Source organism: Alligator mississippiensis, chromosome 2 (assembly GCF_030867095.1).
Source record: "Alligator mississippiensis isolate rAllMis1 chromosome 2, rAllMis1, whole genome shotgun sequence".
Classification (NCBI taxonomy): Eukaryota; Metazoa; Chordata; order Crocodylia; family Alligatoridae; genus Alligator; species Alligator mississippiensis.
In genome coordinates this window covers 254,652,657-254,667,067 of record NC_081825.1, presented here as the reverse complement: position 1 = coordinate 254,667,067, position 14,411 = coordinate 254,652,657, and the positions used below count along the sequence as shown (strand labels likewise).

The following is a 14,411-nucleotide window of genomic DNA, read 5'->3' as shown; positions in this document are numbered from 1 at the left end:
TTATAAATTTATCTTATTAATCACACATGTCTATAAAAACACAGCCTTGAGAAAATTAATACTTTGTTTGTTGTTTGTAAGAATTGGGGACAGCATCTTCAGTCAGAAAATTCACTATAAGATTGATGCATTTGCCTACCACCAAAACAAAATGTCTTCCATGTGAAAAATTAAACATTAGGTCATTTTAAAGTGAACATTACTCACTGGATCTTTCCCCAACCTCTTCTGTAGTCTGGTTTGCCACTGGACAGCTTGCATGACAATAGCTTCCCACCTTCTTTCAAGATTTACAATTATCAGCTGCATAGACTGGTGATCTGCATTCAGATTGCAGGTCTCCTGGTCATCCAGGAGGTGCTGGCATAATCGCAACACAGAGGCTACCCCACGGCGCCTCTGTTTGATCTCACAACAAAGAGACTGCAGGAGAGAGAAAGATGACAGGTATCAGTATAGTGTCATCTATGATCTATAAAGTGAACTCTTAATTAAATGTTCCATTTTCTTCCGACAAAATTTCTGTTTCCTACTCATTGTTTCCCTGATACTTAATATCAAAGCTTGATGATGAATTCAGATAATAATAATAATAGACATGAGGTTCCAAGGCTACCTTAAGTGTCCTGCCAATGAATACCATATGTAGCTAACTGCCTCAATGATGCTGAATGGTTTATATGACAGAGTTTCCTTCATGTATTCCAGTGGGTCATGTCTGTGAAAATTAGTTATTACACTGACATCTAGTCATTCAAAAATTTAAAAAAGGATTTAAAGACTCTTCTCAGAAAACCCCCCAAACAAATGTTACTCATAGCTATAATCAGTGCAAATTTAGAAAATCAAAATGTAGAAAAATACATTTCTTGGAAGAACCATTAACCGTTATAGATCATGCAGCCTCTTCCTGAGGAAAACCATGCAACAGGGAGGAAAGTGGTTGAAATCTTAACTTATAAAAGATTTCTAGGATATTTTATGCCCTGTAAATAAGCATAGGAATACTCTTGTAATACTGTCTATGTCTGAAATTATAAACATTTAATGACAGCCACTATATTTCATCACCAAAAGTTTATAATTTGTACCTTATTGTACAATTCAAGCCAATCAACAAGCCTTTGGCTGAGGTCAGGAACTATTGGTTGAGGCCCTAAAATGCTGTGTGTACTCTGAAAACCTGTAAATTGCAGGTGATAACAGTGTAAGTTGTATCTCTCCCATGTCTGAATTGAGAAACATGTTTTCCCATCTATGCAGGGCAAGATTTAGCTACTCTTCTCTATGTGGTAAAGGGTCCATCATAGTATTTTCAAATGCTTTACCCTACACCTGCATCTACACATTGAATACTGAATGAGGATAGCTTTAACTTGCAACAGTCTTTACAGGAATGCCTATAATGTTTGTGGGTGAGAGCATATGGCACAAATGTTGGAAGATGACTGCTTCAGTCTTGCTCCTAGCCATCTACCTTTTACAGCATGCCGGGATCTAGCACATGATTCCTACGGGTTTGTGCTACTCCTGGCATTATGCGCTTCCATGCAAGACAATGTTCCATGTGTAAGAGCTAACTTGAATTGTAACCTGCCAACATCTGTTTCCCTCTGCAGGACGCCACAGATGAAAGTACACGACCTGTGAGAAAATCTCAGCTATCATCTCTATTAAAGGTCGTTAATTTTGTTTTTAATTTCCAGTTAATATACATTAGAAGAAGCAAAATAAAGTCACCACATCTTTCAAAGCTGTTCATAAATATCTGTGTCTGAAAAAGAGTAGTAACTTATTTGGGTGCTCCCTTCTAAATTTGCTTAAGAAAGCCACAATATTCTTTAAAAAAAGTTATTTAAGATTCTGGATGGTCCTGTCACTTTGGCTTAAAAACAAGGAAGATCTGCTTAGAAGCCATGTACTTCCAAAATTATTGTTCAAGAAGCATTTGTGCTTGTACAGTGTCCCTAAGCAGAGTAACTGGAGCAAAATAGTAGAATGCACATCTAAAATATATATCTTTCCATTGCCAATGGATAGTGTATAAGTGATTTTTTAATTCAAAGCCTTCAAGAAAAAATGCTGATTATAACCACAAACATAACTGAATTACTAATCTACATTCACTGGCACAATTGGACTATTCTAACAGTTAACAGATTGCGTATTAATCAACAAGGGTAAACAAGACAATGCAATCTCATTTAGAGCGGGAGTTTTAATGCCTAAAAGTATTTGTGTTCAAAATGTTAATCCTGATAAGGCTTCATTAGAAGGAGTCTTAAAATGATTAAGTGCATTTCATTGTAAAGTACATTGAGTAGTATATCAGCAGGTGGACATTTCATACAGATGTTCCACTTATTGATATAATGCATTCTATAGCTATTTAAATTACCCTAACTCTGTAATAGCCAGAATTCTATTATTTCTGTAATGAGAGAACCCTGTACCTTTAATATTTCTGAATTTTAAATAAGGTGAATGACAAATTCCCAAACCACTATTTATGGCAAAATATGACCAAGAATTTTATTATTCAATTTATACCAGAGCTGCATTTTCACTTATGTTTCCTGAACTTGCCCTTATTTATTTTCCTAGGGTTCATTACTATTTCCCTACACAGCTCTTGATGTAACCACCATGTCTGACATATTTCCTTTCAGATGCTATTCATTAACCTAATATTACAACAGGAAAAAAAAAACTTAGGTGCAAATAAAGCTGATGGTCCTACTTAACACTGTAAAAGCAAAGAAATGTAATATTCTCATAGCTATTCTAGTTTAGAGTCTGATCCCAGTTACACCAGTACAAGTCTGGATTAACACAATGGAACTCTGAATCTGGTCCTGTAACCTTAATTCATCTTAACTATGTACATACCTATGGCACACCTTATTACTATATGATCTTTGCCAGACCACGCCATTATACCATGTGATAAGATAAACCAAGGACCTGTCTATTCATAAACAAAAATACATGGGATTAAATTAGGCTTTTATATGTAGATAGTTAGGCCCATGGCTGTTTTGTTTCAACTTTATTAGGTGTTATTATGGTTAATAGTAAAAAGGACAGGGATGAAACACCTATTTTTAACAACATTTAAAAGACTGACTATAACAATACTTGCGGAGCCAGAGGACATAATCATGTAAAGGCAGACTTAAACACCATATAATTATACAGAATAGAGTGAATTTAAAAGAGGTGTTATGATCTATAATATACCATCCTAAAGAGTCATTATCATTATATGTTTCCTGTGACATGATATGCCACAGTGTACTATATCTATTCATAACCTACATCTGTTGAAATGATTATACATAAATTGTGAACACAGTGATTGTGCACATGCAGCATCTGATTATTAGATCTTCAATATTTATTTTAAACAGCTAAAAGCTAGTCTACAGATTGAATTAATAACAGTCTCATGGTGAACACACTCATCACTTAACAAAAGTCAAACAGGGCCAAAAATTTAAAAGTCTGAAGTTTGTGAGGCCCCAAACCCCAAGCACATGCCTGATTTTTGAAAGAGCAGAACAACAGTTTCTGTTGCCCTCAGTGGGAACTTTTGTCTGTTCTGTTCACCAGTTCAGAAAACCAAGAAGGTGGTTAAATATAGATTGAGACCCACCTGTGTTTGCATATCTTGGCTGGAGTGCTTTAATAATGTAAATGATCTTTCATAGTACGTAGAGAGATAAGAGTTATATATACAAGTACTGTTTAACTACAATGGTTATTAGGAAGCATGCTTTCTTGCATTGTGGGTTCCGGTACATCATTGCTAAAGCTTTGGAGATCTTTCTTTCCTTTGTCTAGTCCCATTTGTAGTGTTTGTGGCTGCCATTTTCATGGCTAGAAGGGCTACTTGGGACTCCTTTTGCAGTCACTCAAAATAATCATACTTTAAATTATCTGAAAACGTATACTGTTGAGTGGCATCCCATCAAACACTAGTTTTAGTCCACAGGCCAACAGCGCTGTGTCTGGAGTACCTAATACCCTGGATAGCTCACTAGTTGAAGCACTGGGTACATCTACATGAGATGCTTTCCTGCACATTAGACTAATCTAATGCGCAGTGGGCACATCTACATGTTCATTAATGTACAGTGGTTACTGCACATTTAACTTAGTACTAAATAAATGCACAGCAACCAGAGTTACTGCACAGTACAGCCAGCAAATGCCTTTTTAGTGACACTACTGAACAGTAGCCTAATAATACTGTGCAGTAGCGTATTAGCACTCTCCGTGCTGTGACGTACTACTGCATAGTGTTATTAGGCTACTACGCAGTTAGTGTTTCATGCAGATGCGCCTAGTAAAGTGTCAACTTCTACACTTGTGCAGCAATTACTGTGCAATGTATTAGTCTAATGCACCATTTTCTAGTACCTGTAGATACAGGTACTAGAAAAATGATGCATTAATTAATGCACTGTAGTGCATGTATAGATGCTGACCAGGAACAAATTGTTCCCTGTCAGCCTAGTCAGCAAGGGGCTACAGGCGGGTATAGCTGTCCCAGTTTGGCAGAATGTTGCCTGCCAGGCACGTGGAAATCAGGACCCGACCCGTCCTGATCTGCACATGGTTGAGAGAGCTGTCCCAGCTGCCAGGCAGCTGCCTACCAGCCACATGAATATCAGAACCCATCCCGATTTCCATGTGGCTGGGAAACTGTCCCAGCTGGGTGGCCAGTTGCCTCCCAACCACATGGAGATTGGGATGAGGGAAAGAGGTGGGGCTGCCCGATCTCTCCTCCTGACTGGTATGGAGCTGACAGCTTCTCTCTGTCCTCCAGAGCTCAGGGCTAAGCCCCTGTGTGTGCTCTGCCAACCTGGGCCATACATCTGGGGGAGCCTGGAGCTGCTGGGAGGCAGAGCAGGGCAGGAGCAGCCCATGACTGGGCTGTTCCTGTACGTCTCAATTTGCTCCCAACAGGGGTGCATGTGTAGATGTGTGCTGGGGAGTGCTTTAATGAGCCTGAATTTTCTGCACATGTGAAGATGGGCCTGGTGTCTCTCACAGAGCATAGTAGAACACTACCGCTTGACCACTAAGCCCCTGATTCAGCAAGGCACATGGTTATGTGCTTAACACAAAGTAGAGGAACATCTCCAGTGAATGTGATGGGACTAACAGCGTGCTTGAAGTTAGGTGCATGCTTACATACCTTGCTGAAGCAGGGTATGAGCAAGGTCATATAAGAGCAATTTTTGAAAAGTGGCTATTTTTCCTGTTTAAAATAATTTTTTAAATGGCTGAAAATTGTAATGGACACTGTTAAATACAAACTTACTTTGCCACTAGGCAGTGTACTAATCCAGTCCAGTGTCTATGTCTGAGGAAGAGCAGACCAGTGGTCTTTCTAGTCTTGTATCCTGCCTCTGGGAATGTGTCCCTTAATGGGAGTATTGGGTGCTCCAAATGAAAGTTCAGAAAACTTCCCAGCCCAAAGGGGAAACTTCTGCCTGATCTCTACTGATTAAAAAAATTGTACCTTTATGCCCTGATTAATAATGCTTTATTTTCCGTTTATTTTCCCCCCTCTAGTATAACCATGGCAAATAGCTGAACTGCTTTTGTATAATTTTTTATTCCTTTTCTTTAAAAAAAAAATCAACATTCAGACAAGCCTGGGAAAACTCATGGGAAAATGTGAGAATGGAAGCTCTCCACCACCTTTACTCTAATGACTGCTTCTTCTCTTGCTCTAATGGTATCTTTAGAACTCATCAAATTAAAGAGCATGAGCCTGATTCACCCTTTTATGTCTGTAGCATAACTCTACAGAATTCAAGAGTTGGTGTAAAACTGAAGTAACATAATTGAGACACTCCCTCCTTGTTTAATATGATAAATCAACACAATGTTTTTTAAAAAGTATTCTGTTTTCCAAGTTTTCTGTCAGTGGCTCTTTGAATTCCTACTTTCTGCTGTGGTACAGCTTGCAATTTGTATCCCTACTGTATGAACATTCAGTATAAGAACATATATCAGTGATTAGAAAAGAGAACCAATGATAAGTAACTCCTCAAAATAAAAAAGCCAAATGTCATAGCTGAAAAAATGAATGATGACTTGTTGTCTTTAAAAAAAATACTGACAAACCCTGGTGTTTTAATGGATTTCAAGGTTAAAAGAAAATGTCACCTAATATAGGAACTCTACTCAGTTGCAAACTGTGGGACTTAATCTATACTGAAGCTAAATTTTCTATAAGTATGCAGTGAAGTGCAAAAAATAGCAATTGAAAAATGACATGATTAAATGGCACAACATGCAATCATTTGCTCTCAATTATATCAATGTATCTTCTTCATTTCAAGGAGTCAGGCAGAAATATTGTTTTTTAAATGCCTCTATTAAATTGCGCACCAATAATAAAATAGATGAGAGTCCTAATAAGCTCATTTACGTAACATGCATCACACAACACAAAACTATTCTCTCCAAACGGGTTTGCTCATAGATTTGTCTCCATGTTGTCATCAGTTCTGGATATATTAAAAGATTTTAAAGGCATAATGCTGTCTGTAGGACCATTCATGGGAAAACCTTTGTACAACTTTTCAGTTTAACCCTTGTGAGATCTTTAATGCTAATTATGGACAAGGTATTGATATAATATCTTTGCTGTCATATTTTATTAGGATGATGGTCACAATAGAATCTTGGACTGACATTTTAGAAATATCATCTAATTGAAAGTCAGAAACACCGAATGACAGTTTAAAGTAGATTATGACTTCTTTCAAAATAGTGAACCACTTTTCTTTATTTAAAAGCCATACTTTTAATAGCATCAGAATCTGCTAAATTGCTACACTGAGCACATCCCTGTAGAACTGTATGGTTAGAGGGCAGTATTTCCTCAACAAGTTTGAAATTTAACCTTAATCTTTCTTGTGGATATTTCCAAATTTCCAATGAAGATATTTTTCTTCTATACCTAAGTCAAACACCAAATAGATATGTTAATAGCATAGATTAAATACATTTTTCTTGTAAGGTTCATTTATGTCAGTGTTTATATTATACTCATCACTATGGTATCTGATTGAGTTGACTTCTAAAAAGAAATGCAAAGAAATATATGTGCAACTTATATGCAAACCAAAATTACAAATAAAACAGAACTTTTTAGGGCTAAGAAATAGCACCTGTATTCTTTTCAGCTTGTCTCCTTTTGTATGGCATATAGCTTAATACACAATAACAAAATTGAGAAGTTATGTTTCTCCTAGGCTTATTCCATGAAAGCTGTTATTATCACTGTATGACACATTCTTTAATTTCTTTGTGCCATGCCTTGTGCTGGGTTAAATACTTTTAAAAATGTTTGTTTTTTAAGAATATAGTTCAGTGGTCTGGTACTTAGTTCAAATTCATATGTAATTAGCAATATGTAATATGCTTTTCTTTGTAAATTAAAAACACTATTAAAATTCCAGACATATAAAACAATATGAAGATTAAGTTACTCTAAAGGAAACTATAATGGCTTACAGATTGCTTGTATCATTACTAAAATGCTGGTATCTATTACAGTGTCTCTCTGGAATAAAGAATGCACTTTTGGCAATAATCTCTTTTTAAAAAAGTGTCCATTATTGTTAAGATGATCCTATCGTAAGTCTATACTAGTCTGCAATTACAGAAAGGTAACATTTAACAATAAGAAAAAAGGTTGTTGGATATAAATGTAACTGCACATCTAAAGCATGAAATACCTTTTCAAAAGCCTTATTTCTTCATTGCATGTGATAGAAGACCCTAATTAGCATTCATTTTCATATTAAAATATTTTAGAACTATTTACAGCAGATGCTGTGCATTCTGGGTTAAATTGCATCCAGGGATTAACCATTTCCAAATAATTAAGGGAAACAAAGATGGCAGAAGAAACCAGTTTTCCCATATGGCATTGTTTGCATGGCTAAAATTTTCCAGTTTATGCCACTTTTTCATTTGTATTTTGAAAAATTATCTTTATAAAGAACAAATTTTTATCAAATGAGTGGCAAAAAATTCTCCAAAATATAGATCACCAGAAGGGTAATGGTATACTGGGTGGATCTACATGAGACGCTTTACTGCTCAGCAAACTAATTTGCTGCACAGTAATGCATCACCGTCTATACAAGTGCTGCAATTATGGCCCAGTAGACTAATTTACTGCGTTGCCGGATAGTCCCATCAGATACAAGTGGTATCTGACAGCTCAGAAAATTACTGTGCTTAAACACACATATAGACAGTGATGTCGGGATTAGCCAGAATATATTTAGTCACATTAATTGCATATGTAGACATGCCCACTACGCATATATTTAGAAATAAAACTTGAACTGCAATATCATTGTCCCTTATTAAAGTCATCTGGATGTATCTGATATTACTAACCTGGAACTTTTGCTAGGTTGGGTAAGTAACAGGTTCATCATAGTTTGCAAAACTTTCAGCAAATCTGGGTCTATCTTCAAGAGATGGAACAGCTTAAAACTTCCCATGGGAAGTTTCAAAATTCTGAAACCAAGCAGGCCTGGTAGAATAAACTAAAGTTTCTTTCAGTTTCATTTACATTCAAAACTTGAACTGTAATTTAGATTTTGCCTCAACAATCAGACAGAAGTGCAAATAAATCCACCAGCAGAACTGTGTCAGATATCTAAGTTTCATTTATCATGCAATGATGACCCAGTGATGTTCCCCACTAGAGTTCCCCAACAGGGCTAAATACACAAGACTGAAAAGAAAAAAAATTGCACAATGGTATGCCAGTACCTGTAACAGGTCTATGCCCTGATGTTGCTACTGTATCTACTCCTTTCTTCCTTTACCTGATCATTCCTGATGCAGCAGGCTGATGTATTTTCCTTGTCCCTCTGCAGGGGTGGATCCAGGTGTGGTTACATCCTCCTCACATTCAGCTGTGTTGTGCATGGCTTGTCAGTGCAGGTGTAGAGCCCAGGAGATAAAGACCACTGCCACTCAGGGCCCCATTCCCCCTCCTGCCGAATTTGGAGATGGACAAGGACTGGGGAAGCACGTGGCAGTGATGTTCACACCCTCAGTTTCAGGGCTGCACTGACAAGTTGGTGAGCTCAGAGTGCTCACTTCACATGCACAGCACAGCTGAAGGAGATTACAGTTGCCTCCTGCAGCCTCCCCTTGCTGGATCTGTCCACATATCTCTGCAATGGTTCTGTCCAAATGGTAACTGTTTCTCCTATTGTAAAGTACAATAGACAAACTTCTCACAGTGCGCTGGCTTTTTTCCAGATGAGAAAACAGTGAATAGGTGGGGAAAAAACCCTCAAAAATGAATTTAGTGTTTTTAGAGACTTCAGAGAAGGCACAGAGGTGGTAAAGGGAAAATAAAAACAGCTATTGAGCAGGGAAAATATATCTCCTTTGGCTATCTCCTTCACTTTGGGGATTCAAATTCAGACCTCAGTGCACAAAAGTACTGCTAAATCCACTCAAGGCAGTACAGATACTGCAATATTTTCATGCATGCCTGCTATTCACATTGACCGCTAACAAACTGTTTTGTGTTCCTTATCTTATTCCAAGAAACAATACATTTAAAAAGATAAATAACTCATTAAATAATATTATTTTATTCAGAGTGTGTTATATCTTGTGCCTATTATATATCAAGGCTATCCAGGTTCTCAATGACTGGGTCCACAGGCTGAATGGGCCACAGACCAGAGGCTGCATGCCATGTAAGATGCTAACCACACAGGAGTCCACCCTCCCTGTTTTGTGGGCAGCCCAGATCTCCCTTGCTGCACTTGCAGCCTTACTTCCTAGCCAGCCAGACTTGCCATGTGGGCAACTTCCCTTTCTTTATGCTACAAGCAGTGCAGGCAGCTCAGCTTCTTTCTTTGCTGCATGGCCAATGTAAATAGTTCAGCCTCCTCCTTTGCTGTGTGCACAGCACATACACCCTGGTTCCTGTTGTGCATGCAGTGCAAGCAGGTCCTTCCTCTGTCACCACAAGCAGCCCGGATCCTTCCATTCAGTGCAAGCAGTGAAAGCAGCCCAGATCCTGCCCCACCATGTGTGCAAAATAGGCAACCCAGGCCTCTTCCAGTGCACTGCCCCAACCCCAGAAGTGGAGGCAAAAAGCAAATACTGCGGAGGGACGGGGAGCTCATAGACCCTGGCTGCCACTGCATCAAAAACAATGAGAAAAGTGGCAGCCACCAGTTAGACACCCCTTTTTTATATAATAGTTTTCCACGTTTCCTGAGCTTAGACCAAAACAAAGCTCAGAGATCTCAGTTAGAGAGGTTCCATTCCTTGTGGCAGAATAAAACAAGAGCCAGGACAAAGAGGTCTCCTGGCCTTTTCAGTCTCTTCATTAGTAGAGAAAGGAAACAGGTGGAGGGAGTACCCCTTCTTTTGACCTGAGATCCAGAAGAGTGAAGAACACCTGTGAAATAGTTCTGGTTCGTCTCTTCAGGAAGAAGATATTTTGTTTCTTCCTTCCTTTCTTTTTCTGAAGAGAAATGGTTTGTCTAGGGAAAAGGGCTTGGTCTAATTTTTCTGAATATGGAAATAAAGAGAAGGGCAGTCGAGGAGATACCCTCACCTTTTCTCATCGGCATGTGAGTTGGGATTGAGATCACATTGCTTAAATGAACCCTGTTGTTGCCCTCAAACAGATTTATGCTAAATTAGGGCCATTCAGGTTTGAAATAAATTAGTTTATTTCAATATTTTAGTTGTCTAAATGAATACGCTCAGTTTTGAATTAGTTGAAATTCCATCCTTATCAAGTGGCATCTTCTTACCACGGATCTGAACATCTGAGTAAGCTATGGAAAGCTTTTATTCAGACAAAGTAAACAATGATGCCTGTGAAAGCTTATGCATTTCTGAATAAGTTAGTTTCTAAGGTAATACCCTGCCCTACCTTCTGCCTCACTTCGATTCAATGCAGAATGAAGGCAGAATAATGCTTCAGTATTTGGAAGCATCCTAATCATGCAATGCTGACAGGTACATGAAACATTTGATTTCTACCCTGATCCATCTGAGGAGGTGACTATTCATGTCTCTTAATTGCCCATGTTATCCCCCCTTTAATTTTTACTCCTTCTAACCTATAGGGGTTGTGGAAAAGGAGAATGAGTAGGACAAGAGCAAAGAGTCTTTAGCTGTACTGTAGTTTCCCTGGTAAAGAGAAAGTATGGCATTCCCAGTAGCTGGGAGTGTAGGCATCTGTTCTGAGGGTAGGCTTCACAGCCTATTACAAGATGGAAAAATGTTGCCTCTTTACAACAAAACAGTAGGAGAGTCATGCTGTGGTGGAACTTATAGATAGTTGTCTGTTTCCAGGATTTCCTCCCATTACCTTTATTGACGAAGGGATGATCTAGACCATTGCACTGATCTGTTACTTTATTCCAGTTCTTCATAGTTGTGAAAGGCAATAGAAATTCTCATGGATACAATATTTGAGGCTGAAAGTCTGATCTTTTTATACAAATATACATTTTATTCATAGAGAAACTGATATCTTTGCTCACATTGATTTATGCTTTACTCTGCATATAATTCAATTAAAATCAATGGGATAACGGGTAGCGTATAATGGCACTCAATGAATGTAAAGGTATTAATATGGTCCATGAGAGCACGTCCTTTTGGGAAGATGATCTATTGACTTTCAGCTGAGACTAAACCTTGGAAAATATCCTGTGTTGAAGCCAAAATTAGGAAATGTGAACTAACATAAAGTGCAATATGTCTTCTGAGGCAAGACTTGGTATTGAATAGTTATTGTTTATCATCAGTATATTAGTATAGATCAATCTTGGTCTATTTTCAGGGAAAATGCATTTCTTTCTCTGTTCTAATCCTCCTTTCCCCTTCCTGGTTGCAAAAAAGAGGGAACAGCATCTTTGCAGACAGGCTTTCTAACCTGGTGAGGTCTTTAAACTAGGTTCACTGGGAGACAGAGACCAAAGTCCTGAGGTAAGAGTGGAACTGGATGACCTAGAGGAAACACAAGCAGGAGGGGGCAAAAGTGGAGGCCTTCTCTTTCTTCCTAAGATTGGCTAGTTACCTCAGCTGTTTGTACATGGATGCATGGAACCTGGGAAACAAGCAGGAAGAATTTGCAAGTCCTTGCATAGTCACGGAACTATGATGTAGTTGGAATAGCAGAGACTTGGTGGCATACCTCGCATGAGTGGAGTACTATCATGATGCGTATAAATCATTCAGGAAGGACAGGCAGGGTAGAAGAGGAGGAGGAGGAGATGCATTTTATGTAAGAGAGCTGTATGATTGATCACAGCTCCAGTCTGAAACCAGAGATAGGTTTGTTGAAAGTCTCTGAGGGCACTTTTACACGTGCTCCCATGCATTCTGATTAGAATATGTTGGAACAGGCTCAATTAATCAAATCTGTTGGAGCGTTTTAATGAGAACACTCCAACAGGCAGTAGTGTCTTGTGTATTCAGCATTCCTGCTTTTCAAAATGGTGGTGGGGCTGCTTTAACTAAAGCTTGTTTGACACGCTTTAGCTAAAGTGCCCCCACCACCATTTTGAAATGCAGGATGGTGAATATATCAGATGCTGTGGGCATTTAAGTAAGAACAGCTCCTGAGAGCTGCTGTAATTAAAACGTGCCCACCACCCACCACCAGAGGACATGTGTACAGACACCCTGGGTTAGGGTCAGAGGTGAGAGCACCAAGGGTGATGGCATGTTGACTGTCTGTTACAGACCGCCAGACCAGGAGGATGAGGTGGATGAGGCTTTCTTCAAACAACCAGCAGAATTTTCCCAATCACAGGTCCTGGTTCTCATGTGGGATTTCAATCACCCTGACATCTGCTGGGAGGGCAATACAGCACTGCACAGACAATCCAGAAAGTTTTTGGAGAGGTTTGGGGACAACTTCCTGGTGCAAGTGTTGGAGAATCCAACTAAGGGCCATGCTCTTCTTGACCTGTTGCTCACAAACAAGGAAGGATTGGTGGAGAATGTAGAAGTGGATGGAGCAACTTGGACAGCAGGGACTGTGAAATGATTGAGCTTGGGATCCTGAGGAAAGGAAGGAAGTAGAGCAGCAGCATAAGGACTCTGGATTTCAGAAAAGCAGACTTCAACTCACTTAGGGAACTCATGGGGAGGATCACTTGGGAGGCCAGTCTGAGGGGAAAAGGAGTCCACGAGAGCTGGTTATACTTTAAGGAAACATTACTGAGGGCGCAGAACAAACCATCCCAATGTGCAGGAAGACTAGCAAGTATGGCAGAAAACCAGCTTAGTTTAGCAGGGAACTCTTCAATGAGCTAAAACACAAAAAGAAAACTTGCAGTAAATGGAAGCTTGGACAAACTACTAGGGAGGAGTATAAGAGTATTGCTCAGGCATGGAGGGATGATATCAGGAAGGCCAAAGTGCAATTTGAGTTGCAGCTAGCAAGGGCCATGAAAGGTAACAAGAAGGGTTTCTAAAAGTATGTCAGCACCAAGAGGAAGATCAGGGAAAGTGTGGGCCCCTTACTGAATGGGATGACAACCTAGTGACCGATGATGTGAAAAAGGCTGAAGTACTCAAAGCCATTTTTACTTCAGTCTTCACAGACAAGGTCAGCTCCCAGACTACTGCACCTGGGAGTACAGTTTGGGGAGGAAGTGAGCAGCTGACAGTGGTGAAAGAATAGGGTTAGGACATATTTAGAGAAGCTAGACATGTACAGGTCCCTGAGGCCAGATGCAATGCACCCAAGGGTGTTGAGGGAGTTGGCCAATGTGATAGCAGAGCAATTGACCATCATCTTTGAAAACTCATGGCAGTCAGAAGAGGTCCCCGGTGATTGGAAAAGGGAAAATATGGTGCCCATCTTTAAGAAAGAGAAGAAGGAGGATCCAGGTTTTTAAAGACCTGCCTGCACTTGTATAGGCGCCCATAGTACTCTGACTTTAAATGGGAATATCACAAACTGAGCTTTCTTGGGTAGCAATAAGTAGAGGGTTGAACTGTAACTCAGAGATGTAAAAAAATAAAAATAAAAAATCTTTGCTTCCCAACGGCAATGCCAGAATCCCATATTCTGGGCAAAACTCACTCGGCATCTGTCTCATTATATTGTGATATATAAATGATATATAAATGATGTTGGACGGGATATCAAGAAGATTCACTTCAAGTTCCTCAGCTCTTTGTAAATGACACTCAGATACATCTGTGTTTTGAAACAGCCCTTTTTCATACTGTTCAGTACTGAAAGACATTTAGTTGATTATATTTAAATTCAAACGAAACTTAGGTAAAAGTTTCTTTATCTGTGAAAAGATCTGGAACTCTGGATTCACAGCTCTTTTTTGATAAACATATTTAAATTA

General features: G+C 39.1%; 1 protein-coding gene across 6 annotated transcripts in view; it reads right to left on the bottom strand.

Moving 5' to 3' along the window:
- The window catches only part of AKAP6 (A-kinase anchoring protein 6), a 471,560-nt gene that overhangs the window by 46,336 nt on the left and 410,813 nt on the right, over positions 1-14,411 (bottom strand). For all 6 annotated transcript variants that reach the window (XM_059723036.1, XM_059723037.1, XM_059723034.1 and 3 more), the window contains one exon: positions 208-423. In XM_059723036.1, the coding sequence (XP_059579019.1) occupies positions 208-423 (216 nt within the window). The remainder of the gene's footprint in view (positions 1-207; positions 424-14,411) is intronic.